Source organism: Strix uralensis, chromosome 22 (genome assembly GCF_047716275.1).
Source record: "Strix uralensis isolate ZFMK-TIS-50842 chromosome 22, bStrUra1, whole genome shotgun sequence".
Classification (NCBI taxonomy): domain Eukaryota; kingdom Metazoa; phylum Chordata; class Aves; order Strigiformes; family Strigidae; genus Strix; species Strix uralensis.
The window spans coordinates 8,113,456-8,139,968 of NC_133993.1; the positions used below are offsets into that span (position 1 = coordinate 8,113,456).

General features: G+C 57.4%; 1 protein-coding gene and 1 long non-coding RNA gene across 2 annotated transcripts; one reads left to right on the top strand and one right to left on the bottom strand.

Moving 5' to 3' along the window:
• Positions 1-1,841: 1,841 nt before the first annotated feature.
• ACE (angiotensin I converting enzyme) lies at positions 1,842-19,747 on the top strand. The gene is made up of 25 exons (XM_074892265.1): positions 1,842-2,115; positions 5,627-5,794; positions 7,189-7,276; positions 7,519-7,662; positions 7,909-8,100; positions 8,257-8,354; positions 8,878-9,050; positions 9,342-9,565; positions 11,089-11,233; positions 11,596-11,694; positions 11,929-12,051; positions 12,751-12,962; positions 13,497-13,633; positions 13,930-14,088; positions 14,489-14,576; positions 14,779-14,922; positions 15,153-15,344; positions 15,660-15,757; positions 16,047-16,219; positions 16,665-16,888; positions 17,124-17,268; positions 17,468-17,566; positions 17,964-18,086; positions 18,648-18,835; positions 19,103-19,747. The coding sequence occupies exons 1-25, from the start codon at positions 1,906-1,908 to the stop codon at positions 19,297-19,299; spliced, it is 3,843 nt and encodes a 1,280-aa protein (XP_074748366.1). The 5' UTR covers positions 1,842-1,905; the 3' UTR covers positions 19,300-19,747.
• A 1,047-nt stretch (positions 19,748-20,794) lies between these two features.
• On the bottom strand, positions 20,795-22,202 carry LOC141953373 (uncharacterized). The gene is made up of 2 exons (XR_012631907.1): positions 21,443-22,202; positions 20,795-20,970 (listed from the first exon to the last, which is right to left on the bottom strand). It is a non-coding gene; the product is annotated as an uncharacterized LOC141953373 (long non-coding RNA).
• Between the last annotated feature and the right edge of the window lie 4,311 nt (positions 22,203-26,513).

The window sequence follows — 26,513 nt, forward strand, 5'->3', positions numbered from 1 at the left end:
CACCTGTCTTCCTGAGCCAACAGCCAGCACCCTCCCACAAGTAGGATGTTTTCCTGTCTGACCCCAGATGGAGCTTTATAGGATGGGATGCCATGAAGTTGCGGTCATCCTTGGAGATGCAGCCCCTCTTGGAGGGACTGGAGACGCAGTCGAGAGGACCTCTTGCCCAGCACAAAGTCCCACTGCAGCCCCTCTTGCATCAGCCTTGGAAGATGCTCATGTGGAAAATGATGGAGACCTACCCTTCCCCTGCGGGGTCACCCATCAGAAACACCAACTTTGGGAAAGGCTTCGCTTGCCGGGATTCCCAGATACCAGCGCTCCACTGAGATTGCAGAGCCCATTTCAGCCACGCCGCTCACCCGAGACCCCCACCGGTACCGGTGCTGGAGGCTGTGCCACAACACCCTGGAGCCGGGAAAACCCCTCCCCAACACAGCTGGGAACGCAGCTGGCGCACAGGAAATCTCCATTCATTGGCGCTTGGTCACCAGCCAAATTGGAGCCAAACCAACCACTTTTTTCCAACTTCCCAGTAAATGAGTTTCCAGAGACCTGTGGCTGGTGGGGAAAGGGGTCAGCAAGGGGGGTGCTGGCTTCGCCCCTGGCTCCATGACGTCCAAGGATCGCAGGCGGTGCCAGTGCTGTTGCACACCCATACGGGCTCAGGGTTGGGGTGATGAAGGTTGTTTGGGTGCCCACATCAGGTGGTGGGTGGTAGGGCAGGGTGGGAAGCTGTGATTTTTGAAGGGAGGTTTAATAGACATCAGAGGATTGCAGGGTCCTAAATCCCTTTTCTTTTTTGGAAATGGCTCTGCACACCCTGTAGGATGCCCAGCCCTGGCAGGAGGACTCACCCCTTGCTGAGGGGGCACGCTGTCCCCCCCCCATGCTCTCCAGAACCCAGTGGGGCCAACAAGTCAAGGGGTTTCTCTCTGTTCCCCCCAAAAAAGCTGTCCCCTCCATGGCCAGTGTCTACTGTGTCCCTAAGGGGTGGTGGCCCCAACAAGGGGCGATGGGCTCAACCAACCCGGGTCTTTAGCTCAGCCTGGGCACAGTTCCCAGCACTGGGGCCAGGCCCTGGAGGAAAGGGATTTAGTTAATTAAATAGAAAGAAAAAAAGAAGAAAGGAACTATCAAGCCCACCAACATGGGTCTGGTTTTCATTTTGAAGGAACTTTTTGTTACTTGTTTGTCATCAGACTAATTTCTCCAAGTCCAAAACACTTGGTGTGATGTGATGGGAATTCCTTCACAGCCAGCAGAAATATTCCGTTTCTCCGAAAAATTAGGTTATGTCAGGAAGGAGGTCACTTTGGCAAGAAACAGCAGGAGATGGACCTTGGCTGCCCTCCAAGTGAGTGCTTTTCCTTCTGTGCTTGCCCTCGTATCCCGCGGCGGGTGGCCGGGGCGCTGCTGAGGGGCGTTCGCCGCGTGATGCCGGAGTGGGGAGGGGATGTCCTGCCAAGCGCCATGGTCCAGTCGAGCTGGATCCCCCTGCGCTGAGCCAGGAGGGGACGGGGACCCTGCAAAGATGGAACTGCCTCCCATCCACCCTGTCCACCCCAGCCTTTCTCCTCCTAGCTTTTTTTTCCACCTTTCCCTCAATTCTTGTCTGTCTCCTTTCCTCCCTTCTGTCCCAGCCCCTTCCCCTTCCCTCCTGGCATGGCCAAGCACCAAAGGGACTTTGTACCCCAAGGCAGCACTTGCTCCCTGCTCCTTCCCGCAAGCCCAGGAGCCGCCGAAGGGAGAGCAAAATGCTCCGGTCTTATCTGCGAGGGGAGGCAGGCTCGGTGGGCAGGGTTTGCGCGAAGGCTGCTGGCTTATAAGCAGCCGGCAGTGGAGGGAAAGCTCTTGCAAGGCACCGACCGGGGCCCCCCCACTCTGTGCACCGCTCCCGCCGCGATGCCCCCGGCACTGGGGCTGCTGCTGTGGCTGAGCCTGGCAAGTGCCCTTCGGCCCGGCCTTGAGCCCCCCAACCATGACCCCACCGAGGAAGGGGCCGTCCTCTTCGCCAGCGCCTACAACAGCACAGCTGAGCTCGTCCTCTTCGAGAGCGTCTCGGCCAGCTGGAATTACTACACCAACCTGACGACCGAAAACGCTGCTCTGCAGGTGGGTGGCGGGATGGGGGTGATGCCACCGCAGGGGTGTCCCCAGCACCGGGGACCGGGGGGGGCTGGGGCATGGTGGGGACACTTGGTGGGGTCCCTGAGGCACGGTGGGGACACTTGGTGGGGTCTCCTCCCTCCCCACGGGCTCATTTCTTGGCACCCCAGGATGCCAAACCAGGGCTGGGACTTGTAGCCTGGGAATCATAGGGTTTTGCCCCAAATTGGTCCTCAGAGGGGCTCTGCCCCGGTGTGACAGCCCTAGTCCTGGAACAGAATCTGGGTTATTTTTAAAGGTGGTTCCCTCCTACCAGCACCTTCCACTTTCCTCCCCCCCTTTCTGGACCAGGGTCAGGTGTTAAGTGTCCCTGTCCCCGTCCCTGCCTGGTGCCACCACGTCCGGGCACTGTGCCATGTCGGAGCCCCGCTGCGTCCCGGCGCTGGGGGCTTTTGGGCTGGGGCAGACGCTGGGAGCCCAAAGTGTGCACAAGCAACGGGGTGGCATCGGGACCAAGGCTGCCACCCCTTGTCCTTGTGTCCCCAGCCCACGGGGGCGAAGCCAGCTTGAGAAAACACTCCAGGCTATGGGGGATTAGACTCCAGCCCAGCTACACGCGGGCAGAGTGGTGGCAGGGAGCAATGCTGTGTGCATCCCACAGGCATGTGTGTGTTTTGCCGGGGGGTTGCGTGTGTTTGGGCTGGATTTAGCAGTGCAGGGAGTTCGACAGCTCAAGGGCTGCTCTCAGCCCCTGCCTGGCATGGGTCGGGGAATCACGGTGCCTGGGTGGGCTGCAGAGGTTTCCCTGCTCTGGCTGTGCCCAGGGAGCTGCTGGCTACTCCGGCACCGGGGGGGCACAGCCACGGTGCTGCGTGTAGCTCAGAGATAAACCTGCCGCCCCATATAGATGGTGGTGCACAGGGGTCTGTGCGTTCGGGGACCCCAGCATCACCCCCGCACCCCAAGGGCTGCCACACAGCTCCAAACCTCTCTGGATCCCACGGGGAGGGCGGGGGGGCAGAGTGTGCCCTGCAGCAGGAAGGAATCACGTTTTCCTGCATGGGGAGGGAAAATCACCGCCAAGTCCGGCCACAGCCAACTTGGCAGGACACCCGAGAGCACCCAAGTGCCCCTTCAGCCTTTTTTCGGCGAGCTGACACAATGTCTGGGCAGGTGCCCAGTGTCTGCTGCAGATGTTGCGGTGGGGCCGGGGACCCTGGGACAGAGCAGGAGCATCCCAGCCACACCGAGTCCGAGGTCTTAACCAGGGAAAGGACCTTGCATGGGCTTTTCTCAAGAGACATTTCCAGGCCAACTTTCACCCTTTCCTGTGTTAATAAATGCCTGAGGATCATGGCCAGGTGCTCCCTGCAATGTCAAAGCTCCCAAGCCAACCCAGTAAGAGGAGGGGATCCTACCCCTGGGATCACCCCACTGACAGAGTAGCAGGGAGGTGTGCGGTGAGATGGGGCGGCACTGGGTACTAAAGGGTTAATAGGTGGCCAGCACAACCCGAAAGGCTGAATTTGGGGGATCAGGGGAAGCCTTGGGCCAGGCAAACCCCACACATGTCTATAACACAAGAGAGGCTGAGCCAGGCCACTACAGTGTGGGCAAGTGCAGGACCTGCCATGAAAGGTGGCCCTGGGACAAAGTGACATGGGGACAGGTGGTCAGAGGCAGGGCAGCAGCCTCGGCCACACAGGGATGGACAGAGGGACGCTGGAATGACAGACAGGGAGCTCGGCCATGGGACAGGGCGGTGTACGGTCTGCTGCCAGCTAAGGCTCTGCGCGAGAGACTGTGATGGTGTTTGGGGTTCAGGGGCTGCTCATGGGTGCGAGACTTCTTCAGGTGCTGGGGGTAGAGCAGCCCCAGCACCCTGGGCCTCATCCTGCGCTGCTGAATCTTCACTGTGCAGCCAGGAGCAGGGAGGGACTGGGGTGGGGGGATTTGGTAGGGAGACTTGGGGGCTGTGGGTGCCCAGGGGCCTCTGAGACCCCCAGAGGGGCACCCCCACAGAGAGATCTCCTGGCTGTGGGGGAGAAGGGCCGGGACTGGTGGGTATAGCTGCAGCGAGGGGGTCTCAGGCAGTGCTGCCAGCCTCAGCTCGCTCTGCCGGAGCTGTCAGGAGAGTTTAGGGTACAATTTGCCTGACCAAACACAGGCGCCTGTTCAAGGAGAAGACGAAACACAGCTGGACTCTGCTTCCTGCAGCTCCCCTGGCTCTGCAGCGGGGTCTGGAAAGGGGTAAAGATATCCCCCACTTAGTGGGGTGATGTAAGAGCATCTTGCTCCAGTGCAGGGTGTCCATGGGGCTGGCCCATCCTGGCGTGCCAGAGCATCAGGGACAGAGTGATGCTGTGAGTGCTGGGGTGTCCAAGGAGGTGGTGGGCAGCCCAGGGCACCCGGCACTTTTGGCATCCCCACTCCCCTGTCCCCCGGCCTCATGGGTGCCTGCCCCGGGCAACCTCCAACGCTGCCACACTGTAACTCCTTTCCCTCCCCACTGCCAGCTGAGGGAATGTGAAGATTAAAATAAAACAAACCAGGCTTAGAGCCAGGCTAAAAATGCCACGAATAACAGCTAATGAGCTCCATCAATCATGCCGGGACAGCACATGGACACAGGCGCTCTGCACCTTCTCACTCCATCCCGCGCATCGCCTGGGCCGGGATATTCTTGAAAAATCAGAGTTTCCTGAAAATACAGCTGACACTGGCCAGATTGGGATGTGACTGCCCGCAATACACCCCGTCCCCAAATCGTGGCCGCTGGCCACAGCTCCAGCTGCCTAAATAACCCCCCATGGTGCAGGCAGCTCTCGGCCATCCCACGGCTCTGGGAAGGGAGGTCGGGGCTGGCAGGAGATGGGTGACACTGAGAGACCCAAACCCAGGGGACGGGTACAAATGGGTACCCCTCTGCAAGGTGAAACCCAGATATGGCACTTATAGGGCACGGGCTGCAGACAGCGAAAGAAGAAATGTATAGATCTAGCACGGAGGTAATAGGAAGGAGAAAAATGAATGTGGCATCTTTGTAGTTTTCCTTTGGGCTTCTGCAAAGGTGAGAAAGGGCAGGAATAGGAATAAAATGAAGCCAGACCTCTGAGCTCATTCTGAAACTGGGGTCTGGCAGTTGCCAGAGCCAGCTCGGGAGCACCCGGACACCCTGCCCGCATGGCGTGGCCACCCCTGTCCCAGCATCCCCACCCCATCCAGGCCATGACACACCGGAGTCACCCCCAAAGCATCCTCAAAGGCCACCTTGGCGCGTGCTCACCAGGAGCGCCGCAGGCAAGCGGGGGCTGCAGACGTCACCGTGTCAGCTGGAAGCTGATGTCTCTACCTATGAATGTCACAGACTGGGGACAGCCCTGCCTGCTATCTCGTGTCCCGTCCCCTCTGGCTCCCACAAACCCTCGTGGCTCTGAATCCAGCCCCCAAACTGTCACCTGGGTGGTGGCATGTCCCAGGGCTGGTCCTGAGCCCCTGTGTCCCTCTCACCATGCAGGTCGAGGCATCACTGGAGGAGCAAAATTTCACGGAGCTGTGGGGGAAGAAAGCCAAGGAGCTCTACGGCAGCATCTGGAGCAACTTCAGTGACCCACAGCTGAGGAAAATCATTGGCTCCATCCAGACCCTGGGACCCTCCAACCTGCCCCTGGAGCGGAGAGAGAAGGTAGGCGAGGTGCTGGCAAAGCCCTGAGATTTGCTGGGGTGCTGCAAAACCCCTTAAAGGGATTTTTCCCAAATTTCCAGGCTCTGTTGCTGGCCTGTTGCCCCTCCATTGCATTTTGGAGGGTGTTCCTGGCCTCTGCAAAGGGAAGACAGTGACAGAGGGAGGAGATGGAGTGCTCTCTCTGGGGGATGTGGGGTGCCTGCTGGCCCCATTATCCAGCCCTAACCTCCTCTTGGAACTATCCCAGTGGGAACTGGAGATTTCTTGTTTATACAGAGCAGCCTTGGGTGTCACCTGGAGACCAGCCAGTCTGTGCCCATGGCCAGTGGCCATCTGGCCCAAACCCCACCCCAGGGCTTCTCAGGGATGCAGCCCACTGAAAAGGAGGGCTGCTGTAGCCACTCAGCTCCTGAGCCCTCCCTGTGAGCCCAGAAGTGCTGTGCCTTAGTGACACAGTTCCTCACTAGGGACATCAGGACATCCTGAGCCTTCCCCATCACGGTCCTGAGCTTTCAGGGTAGTTTACCTAAATGCAAGGTGATTTTCATTTTGTGAAAATATTGTCCAGGCTGAGGCTGGCAGCCTCTTGCCTTTGCATGAGCACAGGGACGCTGGCACTGCCATCCCCTCCAGCATGGCCCGTGGCTCCCTGACAGCCCTCCCCACCGAAACCCTGGCAAAGCCCTGTGACGAAGGACAAAGCCCTTTCCGGAGAAGCGTCAGCCCCGGTTCCTTCCAGGAAACCCATGCCTGCCCTCTCCCAGATAACAGACAGCATCATGTCTCCTCCCTGCACATCAGCCATGTCTCACCCACCCCTGGGCAGCTCCATTCCACAGCTGCCACCATCCCCTGTCTCCATCCCCTTCACCCGTCCAGAGCAGAGCGATGGGAGTGGAGAGAGGGATGGAGCAGAGGAATTTCCTTCCCTGGGAATGGACTCCCCAGGCAGGTTCCAGGAAACCCCCTGTTGCTATTGTTTGCTGTTGTTGAAGTTCACAGAAATAAATCCCCCTCCTCCTCCTGCTTTTCTTGTTATTTTTTTCTACCCACTTAGATAAACAGGCTGTGCCACAGCCTTGTTGACAAAGAGTTTTATAAATAGTCCCACTCCGGGACGCCACGAGCACAAGTGCCGTGTTTGGGGGGGGGTTCAGCGAGCGGCTGTGCACGGGTTGTCTGTCCCAGAGAGCCTCCCTGCTCCCACCATGTGATGGGTGCAAAAAATCTGGGTGATAACATGCTTATTTCACCAAAAACACACTGTGTAAACACACCAATCCTCCTCCACATCCCTCCAGACACAAACACTCCAGAGCTGGGAAGTCTGTAGATCCCTCCTGAAGGGCCATTCCCATCCCCTTCCAGCCCCAACGTTTTTTTCTTCCCTGTAGTACAACACCATCCTGAGCAACATGGACAAAATCTACTCCACAGCCAAGGTGTGTCTGCCCAACGGTACCTGCTGGGACTTGGAGCCAGGTATGGTCGCTGTGCCCCCACTCCTGCAGGGTGCTGAGCACCCTGTGGCCATGAGCTGGTCATGGTCCCCACATCCCCAGTGGGTTGGGGTTGGTAGGTCCCACCCATGTTCATTCGGGTTGTTCCAGGGCAAAGACGGGTATTTGGGTCTGCTCCAATGGTGGTGGCACCTTGGCAGAGCTATGGGATGTGACCCCCTCTCCTGCCCCTCTCTCATGTCCTACTTGTCCCCTCTGTCCCAGACATCTCGGATATCATGGCCACCTCTCGCAGCTACAAGAAGCTGCTCTATGCCTGGGAGGGGTGGCACAACGCCGCGGGCAACCCACTGCGCGCCAAGTATGAGGAGTTTGTGAAGCTGAGCAACGAGGCCTATCAGATGGATGGTATGAGCAGAATGGGGGGACGCAGGGGGTGGTTAGGGATCAGGGGTGGGAAGCGGCGCAGTGGGGTGCCCTGCTGCTCTCCCCATTCTGCATGCAGCTGGGCATCCGACTTCCATTTCCCCAGTGTCAACACTTTAGGGAAAGGGCAAATACCCTACTGCTATCCTCTGGTCCCAGCTCTTGGGGCTGGGTGGGTGGAAAGCCCCTGGGGGTCAGTGCCAGGGATCATCACTGCCTCTCTGGCAGGATTTGAGGACACAGGCAGCTACTGGCGCTCCTGGTATGACTCAGCCTCCTTTGAGGATGACCTGGAGCATCTCTACAACCAGCTGGAGCCACTCTACCTCAACCTGCATGCCTTCGTCCGGAGGAAGCTGTATGACCACTATGGCCCTAAATATATCAACCTGAAGGGTCCCATCCCTGCTCACCTCCTGGGTAAGAGGAAGGACCACCAACCTGTGCCCAGGGGTGCTGGTGGGGCCAGAGGAGCACACGCAGGGCCATAGTGGGACAGGGAGTTCCCAGTCATCACTGTGTTTCTCTTCCTCCCAACCTACCACCAGCTCTGCTCCAGCTGTTTTCTCTCCTCAGGCAACATGTGGGCTCAGCAGTGGAACAACATCTATGACCTGATGGTCCCCTACCCCGGAAAGCCCAACCTCGACGTCACAAGCACCATGGTGCAGCAGGTGATGGGCTCAGGGACTCACTGGTGGCACCAGGGGAACAAAGCTGGAGGGGTTGTTGGCCAAGGCTTGTGCATAACATTGAGTGGTTTCTCATACATGCATAGGGGACAGCAGAAAAGCCATGTCTGGGAGGGGAAGGGACAAAGAAATTACCCCAGTCCCCCTCTGGCAATGACCAAAGAGGCAGTGGGTGGGCAAAGAGGAAGGACAGTGTGGTGGAACTGGTGCCAGTCCCTGGGTTGGGGGCTGTGTCCACACCATCACACAGCTCCAAGCCCTCCTGGGGCATCAGCCCTGCTCCCCTCTCCTGTCCATGCTGGGCACCAGCACCACTGTTCACTGGTTCTTAGGAACGCTTACCCCATTTCTGGGGCCAGGGCTTCCCATTAGGGTGAGGGGGCAGGACCCTCATCCCTTGGAGGGACCCACCTCATCCTCACGGTGCTGGGAGAGCATCAGAGACAATGTCCAGCACATGGGCAGCCCCTTCCTCAGCCATAACCTACTGCCTGCTGCCCACCAGCGCTGGAATGCCACGCACATGTTCCGGGTCTCAGAGGAGTTCTTCACCTCCCTGGGGCTGCTGGAGATGCCCCCTGAGTTTTGGGAGAAGTCCATGCTTGAGAAGCCGACGGATGGGCGGGAGGTGGTGTGTCACGCTTCAGCCTGGGACTTCTACAACCGCAAGGACTTCAGGTGCGTGGAGGCATGCAGGGGCCCAGGGCTACAGGGTAAGACCCTCCTCCATCCCCCTTGGTGGTCACCATTTTGGGTACCCCCAGCCTGGCCATACAGCCCAATCTGCCACTTTCTGGGGTACAGTCTTGGGGCACGACACTGCCCTGCCTTCCCCTCCACTGGGTCTTTTCCCTTCCCCATGGGGTGCTGCCACCTCCTCAGAGGCCCTGGAGGGTCCTTCCCATCCAGGGGGGGCACAGGCAGCCAGGGTCCCTCACCAGCTCAGGCAATGCTGTTTTCACCCGGCAGGATCAAGCAGTGCACGACGGTGACCATGGAGCAGCTGTTCACAGTGCACCACGAGATGGGCCACGTCCAGTACTACCTGCAGTACAAGGACCAGCCTGTCTCATTCCGCAGCGGGGCCAACCCTGGCTTCCATGAGGCCATTGGCGATGTCATGTCCCTGTCTGTCTCCACTCCCAGTCACCTCAAGAAAATTGGTCTCCTCAGCAGTGCCACTGAGGACACAGGTATGGAAGCTGCCCTGAGGAGCTGGGTGGCCAGGAGGGTTCAGGCTCAGTCTGGCAATGCAGCCCAGAGTAGGCAAGACCCTATGGCTGACTGTGTGACTTTCATCCACGCTTAGATCCATGCACAACTCCTTCTTGGCTCCATGGGTTCATGTAGGGATATGGTGGAGTTGAGAATGGTCAGTGTGAGGTTAATGGTTGGACTAGATGATCTTCAAGATCTTTTCCAACCTAGATGATTCTGTGATTCTGTGGTTCTATGTAGGATCCATCTTGTCTCCATGGCTTCATGCACAACTCTTTCTTGGCTCCATGAGTCCATGTAGGACCCTTCATGACTCCATCCTCTTCACCCCTGAGGACAGGAGAGATGCTCTCCAGAGCCTGTCTGTCCCTTTCCCTTCCCTTCTCCATCAAAGCCCCAAACCTGGAAGAAACATCTTTGTACTTGATCAGCTGTGACTTTTCGAACATTCCCCCTTCCCTTGCCAAGAAACATCCAGCCCCGGAGCTCCCGGTGTAGCTCTGCGGAGGTGGCACTGAGTGCTTATGTGCAGAGTCACGAGGACAGTCAGCAGGTGACGTGTCTGCCTGCCAGCCGGCACGGTGGAGGTGGATTTGTCGCTGCAGGGCACTGCTCGGCTTGGCAAGTGTCTCACCCTCCTCCCATCTCTCAGCCGACACGTCAAAGCAGACAGCAGCAGAGGAAACCAAGTGTCTGCAGACTCCTGCCGCAGGCGGCTGCTTTGTGGAGGAGGGACAGTCCTGGGGTCCTCCTGCCTTGTCATTAAACATGTTTCATGATGGGGAAGCCATTACAGCAGCCAAGAGCATTGGGCTGTTGTTGCATAAACACCACGGAGCAGATGGTCCCAGCCTCAAGGCGTTGCTGCCCAACTAACCAGCCCTTAGCAGCCATGCCACCACAGCGATGGCAGCCAACAGCCCCTCAGGGCAGTGCTGCCAACCCCTCTCTGACCCCACAGTTTCAGCTGGGTCTCCAGCAGGTCCTTCTCCAACCTTCCTTCCCCAGGTTTCCTTGTGGCAAAGGGGAAACCAGATCTCACCATCCTCTGTGCTCCCCACGACATGGTGGTGACTGTCCCAGAGTTTACTCTGGTTTTGGGTCTAAACCATGAGAATCCTTGCAGTTGTGTGACAGACATGCAGCCCAAAGCCGCTTCACCTTGAGTCCCCCAGGCTGAACGTGGGAGGAGGGAACCATTAGAATTACACTCACCAGAGACTTTCTCACTCTGAGGGCCAGGCTGAAGCCAAGGGGACACCGAGCTTGTCGCTCCCATCATCCTCACTCAGTAAAAAGGCACGTGTTGCCCCAGGCAGGAGCTGCATCTAGAAAAATCTCCTGTGTCCTACGCAGCCTTCTCTAGGGAGTAAAATTATATGTTGAAATGCTGCCCCCAATGAGATTTGCTCACCCTCTTGTCCACAAAAAGTCTAGTGCCCATACCACTGTCCAGCCAGAGTTCTTCCCAACCTAGTTCAGGCTCTGTTTCATGCAGAGAGCAACATCAACTACCTGCTGAAGATGGCTTTGGAGAAGATTGCCTTCCTGCCCTTTGGCTACCTCATCGACCAGTGGCGCTGGAATGTGTTCAGTGGCCGCACACCCCCAAACCGTTACAACTACGACTGGTGGTATCTGAGGTAGAGGACAGTCACCAGGGGTGGATGGGGGTGTGGAAGGTGGGGTGTGCAAGGAGCGAAGTCAGGAAAGAAGAAAGGAAGAAAAAAAGGAAAAAGCAAGGGAGATGGTTGGAAAACAATGGATAGATGGGTGGGTGGGGTGGACGGGTAGATGAGTGGGTAGGTAGGTGGATGGATGGATGGATGGATGGATGGATGGATGGATGGATGGATGGATGGATGGATGGATGGAGAGATGGATGGAAATACATGGAAGTACACTCTAATTGTGTCAAGTTCTTCAGCCTTGCCTTCCCGTTCCCTGCCTCGTTTCATCTGCCTCCCTCTTTACAGCTCATGCCCTTGTTCTCTGTTGTCTGCAGAACCAAATACCAGGGTATCTGTGCTCCAGTTTCAAGGAACGAAAGCAACTTTGACCCTGGGGCAAAGTACCACATCCCTGGGAACACCCCTTACATCAGGTAGAGGAGGTGCTGGCAAGGGGATGGAGACTTGGGGAGCAGGGGGAGTCGGGGCTCAACTCTGCGGGAAGGGACTGGGATGTGTTACTCCTGCTCAAGACACAGACACTATCCAATGCTTGGGAGCACAAATGGTGGGGACCTGACATGTGACAAGGTGCCTTCTCCCACACCCTAGGACTTGTTTGCTTCCTTTTTGTCCCCAGCGCTCACCTTCATGGGTTTCCTTGACAGGTACTTTGTGAGCTTCATCCTCCAGTTCCAGTTTCACAAGGCGCTGTGCCAGGCAGCCAACCACACTGGTCCCCTGCACACCTGTGACATCTACATGTCCAAAGAGGCTGGAGCCAAACTCAGGTGGGGACAGAGGAGGGTTGGGACAATTGCCATGGGCAGATGTGTGCATGGAAGCTGATGGTGTGCAAAGGAAGGAAGGAAGGAAGGAAGGAAGGAAGGAAGGAAGGAAGGAAGGAAGGAAGGGAGGAAGGAAGGAAGGAAGGAAGGAAGGAAGGAAGGAAGGAAGGAAGGAAGGAAGGAAGGAAGGAAGGAAGGAAGGAAGGAAGGAAGGAAGGAAGGAAGGAAGGAAGGAAGGAAGGAAGGAAGGAAGGAAGGAAGGAAGGAAGGAAGGAAGGAAGGAAGGAAGGAAGGAAGGAAGGAAGGAAGGAAGGAAGGAAGGAAGGAAGGAAAAATGGCTATGGAGATGGCTGGAGAAATAGCTTTGCAGATGGATGAATGGATGGATGTAAATACATGGAAGCACTGGGGTGGGGTGAGTGGTCCTCACCAGAGCACTGCTGTTGTCCCTGTCATGAGCTCCCACCCAGGCAAAATGTCACTAAAGCACTTTTGGTTCCTACTGACTCCCCGGGTGTTAACAAATGCATGAGTAGGTGATGGGGAGTCCTCAGTCCCCGTATGCAGGACAGATGGGGGCTTCAGAGCCAGTTGGTTCCTGATTAGCATCTTCAACCCTTGCAATGCTGAGATACCACCACTGCTTTTCTCCCATCCATCCTCTGGCCTCATGCTGGCTCTTGCTGCCCCACTCCTTTGCAGGGAAGTGTTGAAAGCTGGGTCTTCCAAGTCGTGGCAGGAAATTCTGTTCAACCTCACTGGTATGGATAAGATGGACGCTGGGGCCCTCCTGGAGTACTTCAGCCCTGTCACCAAGTGGCTTCAGGAGCAGAACAACAAGACCAAGGAGGTGCTGGGCTGGCCTGAGTTTGACTGGCGTCCCCCTGTCCCTGAAGGCTACCCTGAAGGCATTGGTAAGGCTTCAGCTCCATCCTGACTCTGGGGAGGGGCAGGAAAATGTCTCTGAAAGGACATCACTAACCATCAGGCAGGACAGTGCTGAGGGAGGTCTCTGCTGTGGGTGTGGGAGGTCCCCATGCCAGGAGAATGAAACAACCAGCTCCATGTGGAGTCCCACAGGGTGCTGCTTGTCAGGAAGCAGCTGCCATCACCAACCCCTTGACGTACCATTGTGTCCCTGCCGCTGTAGTAATGCCATCAGTCATGGTGTGACAGGTCATTTATCTTCAGCTGTTTTCTGCTCACATGGGAGGGTCTAGGGCATGCAGCTTGTCCTGTTATCCCTTCATCTGTCCAACAGAACACCCCAGCTGTGCCTCTCTGCCCCCATTTCTTGGCTCAACCTGCCCCCAAGTTGTGGCATCCTCCAATGAACCTGCAGTTCTGGGAAAAGCTGAACCATGGCTTCTCCATGGGGTGATGCTCTTGCAAAGAGAAGGACTGTCCTGACCTTCCCCCGCTCTTCCTCCGTTTATCTCCTTCTCTAGACAAAATAGCAGATGAAGCACAAGCTAAAGAGTTCTTGTCCCAGTACAACAGCACGGCCGAGGCAGTGTGGAACGCCTACACCGAGGCATCCTGGGCCTACAACACCAACATCACCGACCACAACAAGGAGGTCATGGTATGGGAATGACCCTGGGGCTGTGTGGGGAGAGGCAACAGCCAAGGCAGGCAGCTGGTACCCAGGGCATATTTCAGATGAGCTCTGAAAGCCAGGGCAGTCTCTGCCCCTAGCCAAGGGGTAATGTTCTCACCCAGGAGGTGTCTTTTCCATGAAAAACCTTGTCATGCCACGAGGTACCCACAAGGGCAGCCATGGGGAGGTTGTCAGTCATGGCATGCCAGGTGGTGTTTCTAGTGATGCCCTTGAAGATCTCCTTGAAGTAACTCCTCTTCTGTCCCCTCCTGCTCTTGCAGCTGGAGAAGAACTTGGCCATGTCCAAGCACACCCTTGAGTATGGCATGAGGGCCAGGCAGTTCGACCCCTCCGACTTCCAGGACCAAAGCGTCACACGCATCCTCAAGAAGCTGAGTGTCATTGAGAGGGCAGCCCTGCCTGAGAATGAGCTGAAGGAGGTGAGCTGCAAGGGGACAGAGCAGGATGGGCAGTCCCTTGCCACTACCCTGGGTGGGGACACAGGTTTCTCCGATTTTTAGGAAATGCCACTGAGCAGCCACCCCTTGCCCTTGAACAAAGTGATAGTTTGGTACCTTCTACACAAAGCCATGATCCTTGTGTCCAGGATTTCCCACCCAAAGGTTGCTAGCCCAGGCTGCAGTGGGGCCTGGCTGCTTGGGTGACAATGGTTGCTGGTCCCAGTCCCTCCTATATTGACTCCATTTTGTCTCCATTTGGGGTCACATTTAAGCTTGGAAGGGACCGGAGGAAAATACTGGAGAACATCTCAATGGGCTGTGACATCCTCCAAGAGCAGGAGTAAGATAACCAGCTCACATGATCTGATTTTCTTTGCAGTACAACACCCTCCTTTCAGATATGGAGACCACGTACAGCGTAGCCAAGGTCTGCAGAGAGAACAAAACCTGTCATCCTCTGGATCCTGGTAAGATTTGACAGGGTGTCCAGTGATTCATCTGCAGCAGGCCCGGAAAGGAGGGGTTTTTAACAGGGACATGGGGAAAGGTCATGAAGGGACCTTGCCACCTTCTCTGCGATGGCCCCTGAGCAGCACATTGGGTCTAGCACCATTGCGTCAGTCCAGCCCATCCGACAGCACCACTTTGGCAACATTGCTCTCCCTTCAGATCTCACGGACATCATGGCCACCTCACGGGACTATGATGAGCTCCTCTTTGCCTGGAAGGGCTGGCGGGATGCTTCTGGGAAGAAGATTAAGAACAACTACAAGCGATATGTGGAACTGAGCAACAAGGCGGCTGTGCTCAATGGTCAGTGTCCTGCTCCCTCAGAGATCCACCATGGTCTTAGCACGCTGTGAACAGAGGATTGGGCTGATCGTCCAACTCATGGCCGAAATATTGAGGGTGTGGAGGTCCCACTAACTCCCATGAGATCCATTATCTCATAGAGATGGAGGGACCTGGGTGCCTGGGCAGCAAGACAAACTGCTGTCCAAGAAGGGCAGTGTCTGACAGCTTCTGGTCTTGCCCTGCCACAGGCTACACGGACAATGGGGCCTTCTGGAGATCCCTGTATGAGACACCCACCTTCGAGGAAGATCTGGAGAGGTTGTACCTGCAGCTGCAGCCCCTGTACCTCCATCTGCATGCCTACGTACGCCGGGCCCTATACAAAAAGTATGGTGCAGAGCACATAAACCTGAAGGGTCCCATCCCTGCTCACCTGCTCGGTAAGGGCTCTGCTCGAGCAGAGCTGTCTCCCACCAGGCAGTTTGCTCCAAGTCATGCCAAGAGCTGAGCTCTGGCTGAAAGGCCAAGACCCCATGAGGTGGGTCTGCAGAGACCAGTCTGCCCCAGGAAAGGGCAACACAGTGTAACTTTCTCTCTCCTGCACGGACAGGCTCCTGCTTGCATCACCCATGTGCAGGCAGGGCAAGGACCAGGCAGGGTGATCCACCCTGTGCAGGAGTCAGGAGTAACTGGATGTCTTTGCTCTTCTCTCCCTGTCTCCCTCCTGCCATGCGTTGTCCTCCTGTGCTTCCCAGGCAACATGTGGGCCCAGTCATGGTCCAACATTTTCGATCTGGTGATACCTTTCCCAGATGCCACCAAGGTGGATGCCACCCCGGCCATGAAAAAACAGGTCAGTGCTTTTCCAGGCTGCTCTGGGCAAGTCCTTTGGGACCCAGAACCCTTCAGCTGTTGCCACCACCTATGTTGCCAAATGCTCTGGTGCTGCCAAAAAACCTCCATGCCTCTTCCATATTCTCTACCAACCTGGGTATGCCAAGGGATGGATCCAGCTCTAGCTGCCCCCCTGCCCTGCCCAGAGAAACAAGGCTGTTCCTGGCCTCCCACCCTTCCCACAGACCCCAGTACCCCTAGCATCCCCCTCTGCCCCTCACCAGGTCCTCTGTCTGCTCTCTCCCCAGGGCTGGACACCAAAGAAGATGTTTGAAGAGTCGGACCGTTTCTTTACCTCTCTGGGCCTCATCCCCATGCCACAGGAGTTCTGGGACAAGTCCATGATCGAGAAGCCAGCAGACGGGCGGGAGGTGGTGTGTCACGCCTCAGCCTGGGACTTCTACAACCGCAAGGACTTCAGGTGCCCATGGGGAGAGAGTGGTGGCTCCAGCTGACGTGGTGCTGGGGCAGGTAGCAATGTCTTGAGAGAATAAGGGCACGTGGCCTGATGCCACCCCAGTGTCTCTTGCCCTGTGGCTGCAGCAGCCCCACTCTGGCATTGCCACTGGTGCCCAAGATGCGGGAACTGCTGGCAGGAGTCCCCGTGGTGGACGGAGGGCAATCAATGCCTTTCCTGCCATGGAGAATGGAAAAGACAGTGAACAGAGACACGGAATGGGCAGAGGCAGCAGGAGATGCAGGAGAAAATAGAGAGACCAACCCAATGGAGTAGGACCAGTCCAGCCTGGCATCAGGGTGGGGGCATATGGAAAGGGAGGCCAGAGGGAAAAATAAGGAGTTGTGATCATTCCTGGAGATTTTCACCCCAGCACTACCCTCCCTTCTCCCCACATGTCATGATCCAGGATCAAGCAGTGCACCGTGGTGAACATGGACGACCTAATCACAGTGCACCATGAGATGGGCCACGTCCAGTACTTCCTGCAGTACATGGACCAGCCCATCTCATTCCGCGATGGGGCCAACCCTGGCTTCCATGAGGCTGTCGGGGATGTCATGGCCTTGTCTGTCTCTACCCCCAAACACCTGCACAGCATCAATCTGCTGGACCAAGTCACAGACAACAAAGGTGAGCGGGCAGGGGAGCGCCACACAGCAGAGGTGGGGGCGTTCTGGGGGCAGCTGGAAACGCTGGTCAGGATGGGGTGGGCAGGGAGGAAGGGGTCAGGGACGTGCACGGTAGACTTGCATGCACGGAGGGGACAGGACCTGGTGGGGACACCCTGCTCTTGGGCAGAATGACCCATACAGGGTGGAGATGTGGTTACAGCACTGCCTTGCTCACACCTTCCCACCCTGGGCAGAAAGTGACATTAACTACCTGATGAGCATTGCCCTGGACAAAATCGCCTTCCTGCCCTTCGGGTACCTCATGGACCAGTGGCGCTGGAAGGTGTTTGATGGGCGGATCAAGGAGGATGAGTACAACCAGCAGTGGTGGAACCTCAGGTGTGCTTGAATTCAGACCCCTCTTTGGTGCAAGGGCCATCATCCCGCTGGGTATTTCCTCCCTGTGGTCCACTTGGCTGCAATGGGACATGATGGGATACATAACCCCTCACACTGTCCTCACACCCCACTGTGTCCCCTCCCGGCTTGCCTCACCTTCTCTTCCCCATGTTGGGCTAACTCTCCCTCTCCGGCCCAGGATGAAGTACCAGGGCTTGTGCCCACCAGCACCAAGGTCTGAAGATGACTTTGACCCTGGGGCAAAGTTTCACATCCCTGCCAACGTTCCCTACATCAGGTGAGCAAGCAGGGCTGGGGCAGGAGGGACACCACTCGCACACAGAAGCAGGATCTCCAGTTGTTCAGATGCCAGTGATGGCACCTTATTTCATGGCTGGTGACATACTTGGTGGTACCACCCTGAGGGTGCTGGGCAGCTCCAGGGACCCTGACAAAGCCTCGGAGAGGAAGGCTGGATTTCAGGGAATTTCTCCCTATCCGAGGAGGATGGGCTTATCTACTCAGGCAGCCATAAAACACATCAAAGGAGAAATGGCATCAAAGAGCTCCAAAGCCAGTGATGCTCCTCCAGACTGGGAGGGTGCAACCAGGGAATGAGGGGGGCCACATCCTCTCTTGCCCAGCTACTAGCAGGGCCCATTCTCATGTCCTCACCCCTCTCCACCACCCCCCAGGTACTTTGTCAGCTTCGTGATCCAGTTCCAGTTCCACCAGGCGCTCTGCGTGGCAGCCAACCACACGGGTCCCCTGCACACGTGTGACATCTACCAGTCCAAAGAGGCTGGGAGGATCTTGGGGTAGGTGCGTGGGCAGGGCAGAGCCAAGACATTTATGTCCCCAAATACCTCAAAGCCAGCCCAGCAAGACCAGAGGCAACGCGGCCCCTGGTCATCCATCCCCTCCCTGCCCCAGCATGGGGTGCTCTAGGGGCGGACCGCGGGCAGGGGCACCTCGGGCTGGGTGCTGGGGCTGTGATTGCAAAAGCAGCCACTAGATGGTAGCTGGGACCCTGACAGGTGGAAGGCTCCCTCCCTCCTCTTCCTCCTCCGAAGCCCCCTGTTCCTTAGGGAAAACAGCCCCCTTGCTTCAAGACAAGCACCTGCAAAATTAACCCTTTCACCCAGGAACTGCTCTGCATCAGGCTGGATTCACTGGAGGGCTTTAATCCATGTAAACCCCTCTTTCCCCCAAACAAAACCTCCCTCCCTGTGCTCTGGGCTGGCAGCCCTGTGGTGCTGGGGGCACAGAATGTACCCAGAGCTGCTGATACCAAAAGCCCCAAGTCCTGGGGAAAAGGGAAGGGCTGGTGGCCAAGAAGGTGATGGGGAACCCACTGGAGCTGATTTCTCCTGCCACAGGGAGGCCCTGAAGCTGGGTTTCAGCAAGCCGTGGCCCGAAGCCATGGAGCTCATCACAAAACAGCCCAACATGTCAGCTGATGCCCTGATGAGCTACTTTGAGCCGCTCATGACATGGCTGGTGAAGGAGAATGAGAAGAACGGGGAGGTCCTGGGCTGGCCTGAGTACAGCTGGACTCCTTACACAGGTATGCAGGGCTCGGCCAAGCACAACAGGTCCATGATGGGGCAGATCTCAGCCCTCACCAGGGCCAGGATGGGGCACATGTAGAAGATGGAGCTGTCTTGGTGCCCCTTAGCCAGCCAAAAAAACACAGGGTGTTTGGATGCTTCTCTTTGATTTCCCATGGAGCTGAGTCTAAAGGGGACAGGGCATCCAAGAGACCAGCAAAGGGAGAGCTGGTGGCCCAACACACCTCAGCACCAATCATGTCCCTCATTTCTCCATTTTGCAGCCACTCCAGCCCAAGCTGGCTCCGACCGAACTGATTTCCTGGGCATGTCCCTGGCTCACAATCAAGCCACAGCAGGCGGCTGGGTCCTACTCGCCCTGGCACTCCTCTTCCTGATCACAACCATCTTCTTGGGCATCAAGTTCTTCTCAACCAGGAGAAAGGCCTTTAAATCCAGCTCAGAAATGGAACTGAAATAAGGCAGCCATCAGCAGGGGAGCACGGACAGGGTGCAAGCATGGGCGTTTGGCCAGGCTGGCAGCTATGCCATGGGCACATTTGCCAACAAAGCCATGGGTTTCCACAGCCCAAGACTCCTCTCTCCAATCAGGTCAGACGTTTTTTACCACTATGCAAGAGCCAAAGCAGAAAAGAGCTATTTATTTGTCAACGTCTGCATCAGGGGAAAGAGAAATTCAGGCACCGGCAGGCATGGAGCTGTCACAAGCTGCCCCTGCGCCCAGAGCTGGGAACTGGTCCAGCCTGGACACCCACCAGTCATCTCTGACCTGTGGGCAAATCCACAGAGACTTCAAGGGACAGAGGGCAGTTTGGGGAGGGACGGAGCACGTTCCCAATCCTGGTTTTCCTGCTGCCAAGCTGTTTGCTTGCATGGATGAAAAATAAACCCATGTCTTGTCACCCTCAGAGCAGCAGCTCGACTCCTTTTTGCAGGTGATCTGAGAGCAAACTGGGACAGAGCTCTCAAGCAGGAGAGCTGCCACCCCAACCCTGTGCAAATATAAATCCCTGGGGACCAGCTTGGCTTTGGGGTGATGCACCTGCAGCACCCAACCTCCCCCATTCCCATCATGAAAGTTCAGCATCCCCTTGCAGCATCCCCATCCTCCTCTAAACTGTGGCTCCCATCTCAGCTGACAGCTCATGGGTTCACCGTGGAGCACGTGCCTAAGGGAGGGGTTGAACTGGGGCCAGAAATCCCCAAAGACCAGGACTGAACCGTTTAAAGGGAGGGAAGGGTGGTGTCACCAAGCCCAGGCTGGGACAGGGCTGGAGCTCGAGACTGCTGCGACTCCAGCACAGGGATGACATGCATTTACGTAAGAGCTGGGAGGGCTCCGAGGTCAGCGATCACCTCCCGCCCTCCAGCTCCTGATTATCTTGGGATCAGCCGTGCTTGAGGTTTTTTTTTCCCTCCCTGTCTTTCTTCTCCTTCTGTAAATAAAACTTCATATTTGTTCTGCAGTGATTAGGTGCAAAACTAATCCCAGCCTGGGGATTATTGCAGCCTTAAAGAGCTGGGATCTGCTGCAGCCCGGAGCAGCAGGGGTAATGAGGGGATCTGGGATGATCCACGCGTCCCCCTCCCATCTGATGGCCTCTGCCCTCGATCATGTCTTACATGTGGAAACTGAGGCCCGGGAAAGGCTCATTACACCCGGGAGAGGAGCAGAAGGCAGGTGTCTGCCCACCCACGCTCGGGTTTTTGTTTGCTTTCAATCCTCCTCCGAGCACAGCACGCCCACAAGGAGGTGAAACCCCGACTGCTCATGTTCCTTCTGCAGTCCCCAAACCCGGGGAGCAGCCGCCCCAGACGCCTGCAATCACCCCGTGTCCTTCCCACGGCCGCATCCTGATGCGTCTGCTTTATATCCCGGCACACCAGGCACCCTCCTCTCCCCCCTTCCCGGCAGCACGATGCTCGCGGAGCAGAGACCTGGCACGGTGAGAGCTGGGTTGGAAGCCAAGTGTATTTTCAGCCTGGGAAAGCAGGCTGGTGCAGGTGTGCTCCATCCAGCTCAGCTCCTCACTGGTAATTTTGAACCCCCTGGCTCCTTTCTGCCCCCTTAGTGGAGGGAAATAAGGCTCCAGGATCATCAAGATCCTACAGGTTTCATGAAAATTGCTTTCTGAAGGAAAAAGTTAAAAAAGAAAGTGAGAGGGGAAAAAAAGAGGGGGAAAAAAAGGAAGAAAAGAGAAAAAAAAAGGAGAAAAAAAATGAGCCACACTAAACACACTCACTCAGGGACTGCAACAAAAGCTCAGCCCTAATTAGACATCAGAGAATCCACATAGGAGCTGAGTCTGTCCTGGAATGGACACTGGACACAGCTACAAGGGTGGGTGATGGGTGCACTGAGCTGTGGCCTCCTGCTCAGAGACAGACAACCCCAGGCCACATCCACCCAGAAGGCAGGGGTGGACACCAGGTTACCTTCAACCCAGGTTCAAGGTCCACCCAGGAGATGGGGGTGGGCACAAGGTCCAGCCTGGGTGGGGGTTCAAGAGCTTAAATGGAGCTGCTGGGCCATGGTGGGGGGCCAGGTGAAGGTTTCAGGGCAGTGAAGGGCTGTGCGTGGGCAACGGCATTTTACAAGATACCTTTAAACCGAGGATGATTTCCCTTCCCTGTTGCGATACATCTGGAGAGATTTTGCTGCCTTCTGGCTCCTGCATCATGCTTTCTGCTGAAATTAGGAGGCTTAGCGAAATTACTCCCTAAGGAGAAGGAAAAAAAAAAAAAAAAAACAAACCAAAACAAAAAACAGCAAACGTAAAAGCAGAAAAAAGGAAACAATTCCCCCTCAATTCACATAACTCCTTGACGGGGAGCTCAGGAAGCAGCGGGTACCCCGGGCTTGCGAGGGGCTGCCCTGCACCACCCTGCCTGTGCACGAGGCTCCCAGGGAGGAGATTTGCTTTAAAATCACATGAATTCAAAGTAAGAAACACCCTGGATTCCCTTCGCTGGCTCAGGGACCCTTTGGGCACCACAGAAACTCATTTTCCATTTTTTTTAGGTTCGTTATCCGCCACAGAAAGGTGGCTGGGGGGGTTCCCACACCCTGCGGCCCCTCGGTGCTGGCGGGGGCCCAGCCAAGCCAGGTCTATTCTTAGCCGGCGGGTGGCCGGGCAGGAGCAGGCAGGGTGCACAGGGCTGCGTTCCTCACATTCCCCTTCCCCGGGGACAAGGAGCGCCTGGAAATACGCAGCCACAGCTTGGCAGCAGCCAGGGGCCGTCAGCGGGGGCCACCCCGGGTGGGGGAGATGGGGGGAGGCAGCGTGGGGGTTCCTGGGGGACAGAAGTGTCGCAGGGATGAGGTGAGCAGTAGTAGGGACCAGGGACTCCCCATCCCTGCCAGCTCCCTGCCCGTGGCTTCAGCCCCTGCCAGCCCTGGCCAGCACCATCCTTCCCTCCCTGCTGCTTGAGCAAGGCTGAGGGGGGTAAAGGTGAATTTGGGGGTGAGGGGCAAGTGTCCCCCCCCCCCCAAGCTCAGACTCCTCCCCAGCCCCGTGGCTTATCTAGAATTCCCTACCAAGGGGGACAGGGGCCAGGTCCAACCCAAATGACACCACACCCCTTCTGACGTCCCCTCCATCCTCCACCAAGCACCAGGCACCCGGGTAGTGCCACCCCCACCAGGGGATGCCCCCAGAGGTGCGAGCTGGGCTGATCCCCCTCCCCCCCCCAGCCCCACAACTCCCCCCCCCCCCAGCGTGGGCAGCATCCCCCTGTCCCACTTCTTTGGGGTGCCTCACCAGCAGGACCCCAAAGCAGGCTCTGCCCATATCTCCATGCTGGTGGGGACAGTCCCCACCCCTTAGGGCTCCCCATCGAGCTGACACCGTCCCTGCCGAGGCCTCGCAGGTGGCAGGGAGAGAATTTCAGCAGACTGACAGCGCTGCAGCCCTGAACAATGGGGGAGCGTGTGGCCAAGCCCTCGGCCCTCAGCTCCTCTCCCCCCATGCCCAGGAGGTTTCCAGCCCCGCTGCAGCCGCTGCCAGCACCCCCCTCCCGCGGCCGCATCCTGCCCTTCCCTGCAGCATCGCCGTGAGTTATTGCAGCCGCCTGCTCGCCCCATCCATTCTCCCAGCCCCAAGGACTGTGGGTGAGTCACGAGCCTGCCCTGTGCCTCAGTTTCCCCCGCTGAGAGGTGAGGACGGGCAGGATGCCAGCGTGGCTGCTGTGAACCGAGTGTGCTACATCCCGGAGCCAAGTCCCTGAAGCTTTTCCCGGTGCTTCCGAGTGGGAAATGGCTCTTGTCCGGAAAGAACAGCCATGACTTGGTTTAATGTCACCGAGTCCTTCCCAGGTTTGCAGCCTCCCATCGGGCCTCCCCTGGGATGGCGTGGCGGAAAGCCCAGGCTGATGAGGGTTAATTCTGGCTGCACATTTAACCATTGTTTGTTTTGGGTGGTTAGGGGTTTTTTTATACTTGGCAAACAAACAGTACAGCAGCGAAAGCCTGGAAAAATACAACAGGGTTTGGAGTGGTGGGGCAGAGAAGGGAGCCAGGACAAGGAGCTTCCTTCCCCCTGCAAAAGCCATTCACAGCCTCAATTCCTCCCTCCCCTGTCACATCCCTGGAGCATCTTCTAAAAGTGAAGGGCAAAGCAGGGGCATGAACCGTGCCAGGCAGCTGGGACACCTGAGCCTGTCTGGGGACATCCCTGGTGTCTGCACGCAGCTTTGGGGACCACGAGAGCCCCGTCTCTCCCTTGCTGGCTGTGTTTGCAGTGCGGCTCTAATTACAGAAATGTGAAGAAATGCCGTCTCTGGTTGGCAAACATTTCTCCCAGCAAGCGCCAGCCAGCAGCTGCTGTGCTGGGATTTGAGTGGGCGCCCGTCCCCTTCATCCCACACCTCCCACCCCACATCCACACCCCATTTCACGGCTGTACCCCCTCGCCTGACGTGCCTGCGCCTGCCTGGGGCAGCCCCTCACTGGGTGGGTGATAATTTCCTGCGCAGATTATAATTCCCTGCACTCCCAGGTGGCTCCTTATGCACTTGTGCTGCAGGAGCAGGGAGGGGGAGGACACCCTTGGGAAGCACTCATGTCTCCTTTGCCCTGGAAATTGGGTGGTTTCCCACTGATTCCCTGAGCTGTGGGAAGGAAGGAAAGAAGGGGAAAAGAGCAAAACCTCAAAAACAGTCAAGGAAGAGGAGGAGAGGAAAGAACTGAGCAAGGGTGGAGAAGGAGGAGGAGGAGGAGGAGGAGGAGGAGGAGAGCAGGGCAGACAGAGAGAGGATTACTGCTCGGTTGAATTAGAGGGAGCCCTTCAGCTGCCTTGAACAGCAGGAGAATTTGCCCAGAGACCCCAATTCTTCCTATTTGGGATAAAATGTAAGCACAGGATTAACTGCAAGCATATGCTTAAGACCCAGGGAATTGAAAGAAGTCTGGGCATCAAGTGCTCCAAGGAGGGCAGGGAGGCAGGGCATGGACCGGCAGCCTCATGGGTGACCTGGCTCCGCAGGGATGCACTGGGGGGACTGGGAGAGCTGTGGTGGGATTTAAAGATCCATGGGGGCACTGGGAGGCTCCTGGAGCTTAGTCAATAATAACCTGAAAGGGAATGACATGACTCCACCTGCGAGGGCTGTATGGGGGAGAGGGTTGGTGAGAGAGGCTCTTCCATCAGGCACGTGATGGGATGAGACTCCCTGGCCAGAGAAAGGGGGATCAAAGTGGCCCAACTGCCATGCCCAGAGCAGGACAAGCCTTCCTGGGGTCCCTCCACAGAGCCAGCCCTGGCAGAGGGGCTGGGGAGGCCGGGGCTGTGCCCTGCCCCATGCCCGCTGGTGCCCCTGCGCTCCACCCTGCGGACCCGCTCCCCGCCGGGGAGGGCTGTGAGCCGGCACGTGCCCTTAGCATCAGACACATCCGTGTCCACGTGATGTGTCCGTGAACATCCCGGACTGATTTATGGGATGAGAGGAGGGCAAGAGGCCAACCTTAAATCCTGACTGCCTGGTGATTAATAATCATAATTATGATCATATTAGCTGTAGTAATAATAGTTTGCTTTCCCTTGCAGAACTGGTCATCCAGGAATCTCAGAGCGGTTTCACAAGGCCAAGTGACCAGCGTCCCTATTTTCTAGTGAGGAAATTGCGGCACAGAGCTGTCTCCCTCGAGTCACCCAGTATATCAACAAGAAAACAGAGAAGGCAGGAGCCTGGACTCTGTGTCCCTCTCCCTCCCCCATGCCATTAAGCTGCATCTGTGTAATATAGAGCAAAACATCCTCCACGACTCGCAGTAAATCACGGCAGAGGCAGTGTGCAGAGTGGATGGGGGGAGATAATGGGTTTTTCACCCTCTTCAACAATAGAACAAGTTTTTCTCCACTGGGGAAGGCTGACTTCTATGAGAGATGGAGATAAAAGCAGCAGCAGGGCTCTGAAATGGGCCTGAAAGGGCACCTGCCTTTGCTCAGCCACTTGCATTGCTGGCCCAGGGACAGGAGGCAACTCCGGGAGGCAACGCCGGGGGTCAAGTGCCCATGGGCATGGCCTGGGCCCCGTGTGTGTTGCTGAGGTGCACTGGCATATTAATTGAAAATCCCAGCAAAACACTCCTGCTGATGATAATGGACCGTAATCCTCTTAGACCAATTTCATGCCTGAAGAATCGTGCATAACAAAATAATAATAGAAAGCCCCTCAGTGGACACTGTCCTTAGCAGTGGGCCCGGGAGAAGAGGCCAGAGGGGATGTCTCAGAAAGGGAAGGGACCTGGTGCCCCCCGCCTTCAGCCCTGAGGGGCACCGAGAGGTGGGCAGGAGAAGAGCTGAACCTGGGGCTCGCTCTGGACATCAGCTCTAGCAGAGCAGCATCGCCGTGGGACCCCAATGTCCCACAGAGCCCGGGCACCCGCCGGCACCCCTGTGCCCTCCAGAGCCCATGGGACCTCCTGTGGCCCCAGAACCCCGGGACCCCCCGGACCCTCCGTGTCCCCCAAGGACCCTCCGTGCCCGCAGAGCGCCGTGCCAAGCCGGGCCCCCCCATGCCGATCCCCCCCCCCGCCCCGCCCGCCCCTTCAGCACCGCCGCGAGTGGACAGCGCCGGGCACGGGGCCCCGCCCGGCCCGCGGCTCCCGGCCCCCACCGGGACCCCCCGGGACCCCCCCGACCTCCTCCCCGGCACCCCCCTCACCCCGGCCCTGCACCCCTTCTTCCGTGCCTTCTCTGGCACCCCCTACTCTGCCCCCCTGCGCCTACCGGCACCCTCTCCCCTGCTGCACCCTCTCCTCCGCAACCTGCACCCCCCCAGCACCCTCAGACATCCCCCCCCTCCAACACCTGCACCCATCGGCACCCCCTCCTCTGCCCCTGCACCTCCGCATCTCCTCCTCCGCCCCTGCATCCCCCCCGCACCTTAACACCACCTGCACGCCCCCCTCCACCCACCACCCCCTGCACCCCGGCAGCCCCTCCTCTGCCACCCCCGGCACCCCAGCCCCTCCATCACCCCCTCCTCCACCACACCCCGCACCCCAGCACCACCCTCCTTCACCACCACCCCCAGCACCCCCCAGCACCTCCTCCTGCAGCACCCACCCTCTCCAGCACCCCAGCACCCCTTCCCTCACCACCCCCTTTGCCAGCGCCCCCAGAACCTTTCACCTGCACCCCCACATTCCCCCCATCCCCAGCACATCCCCCT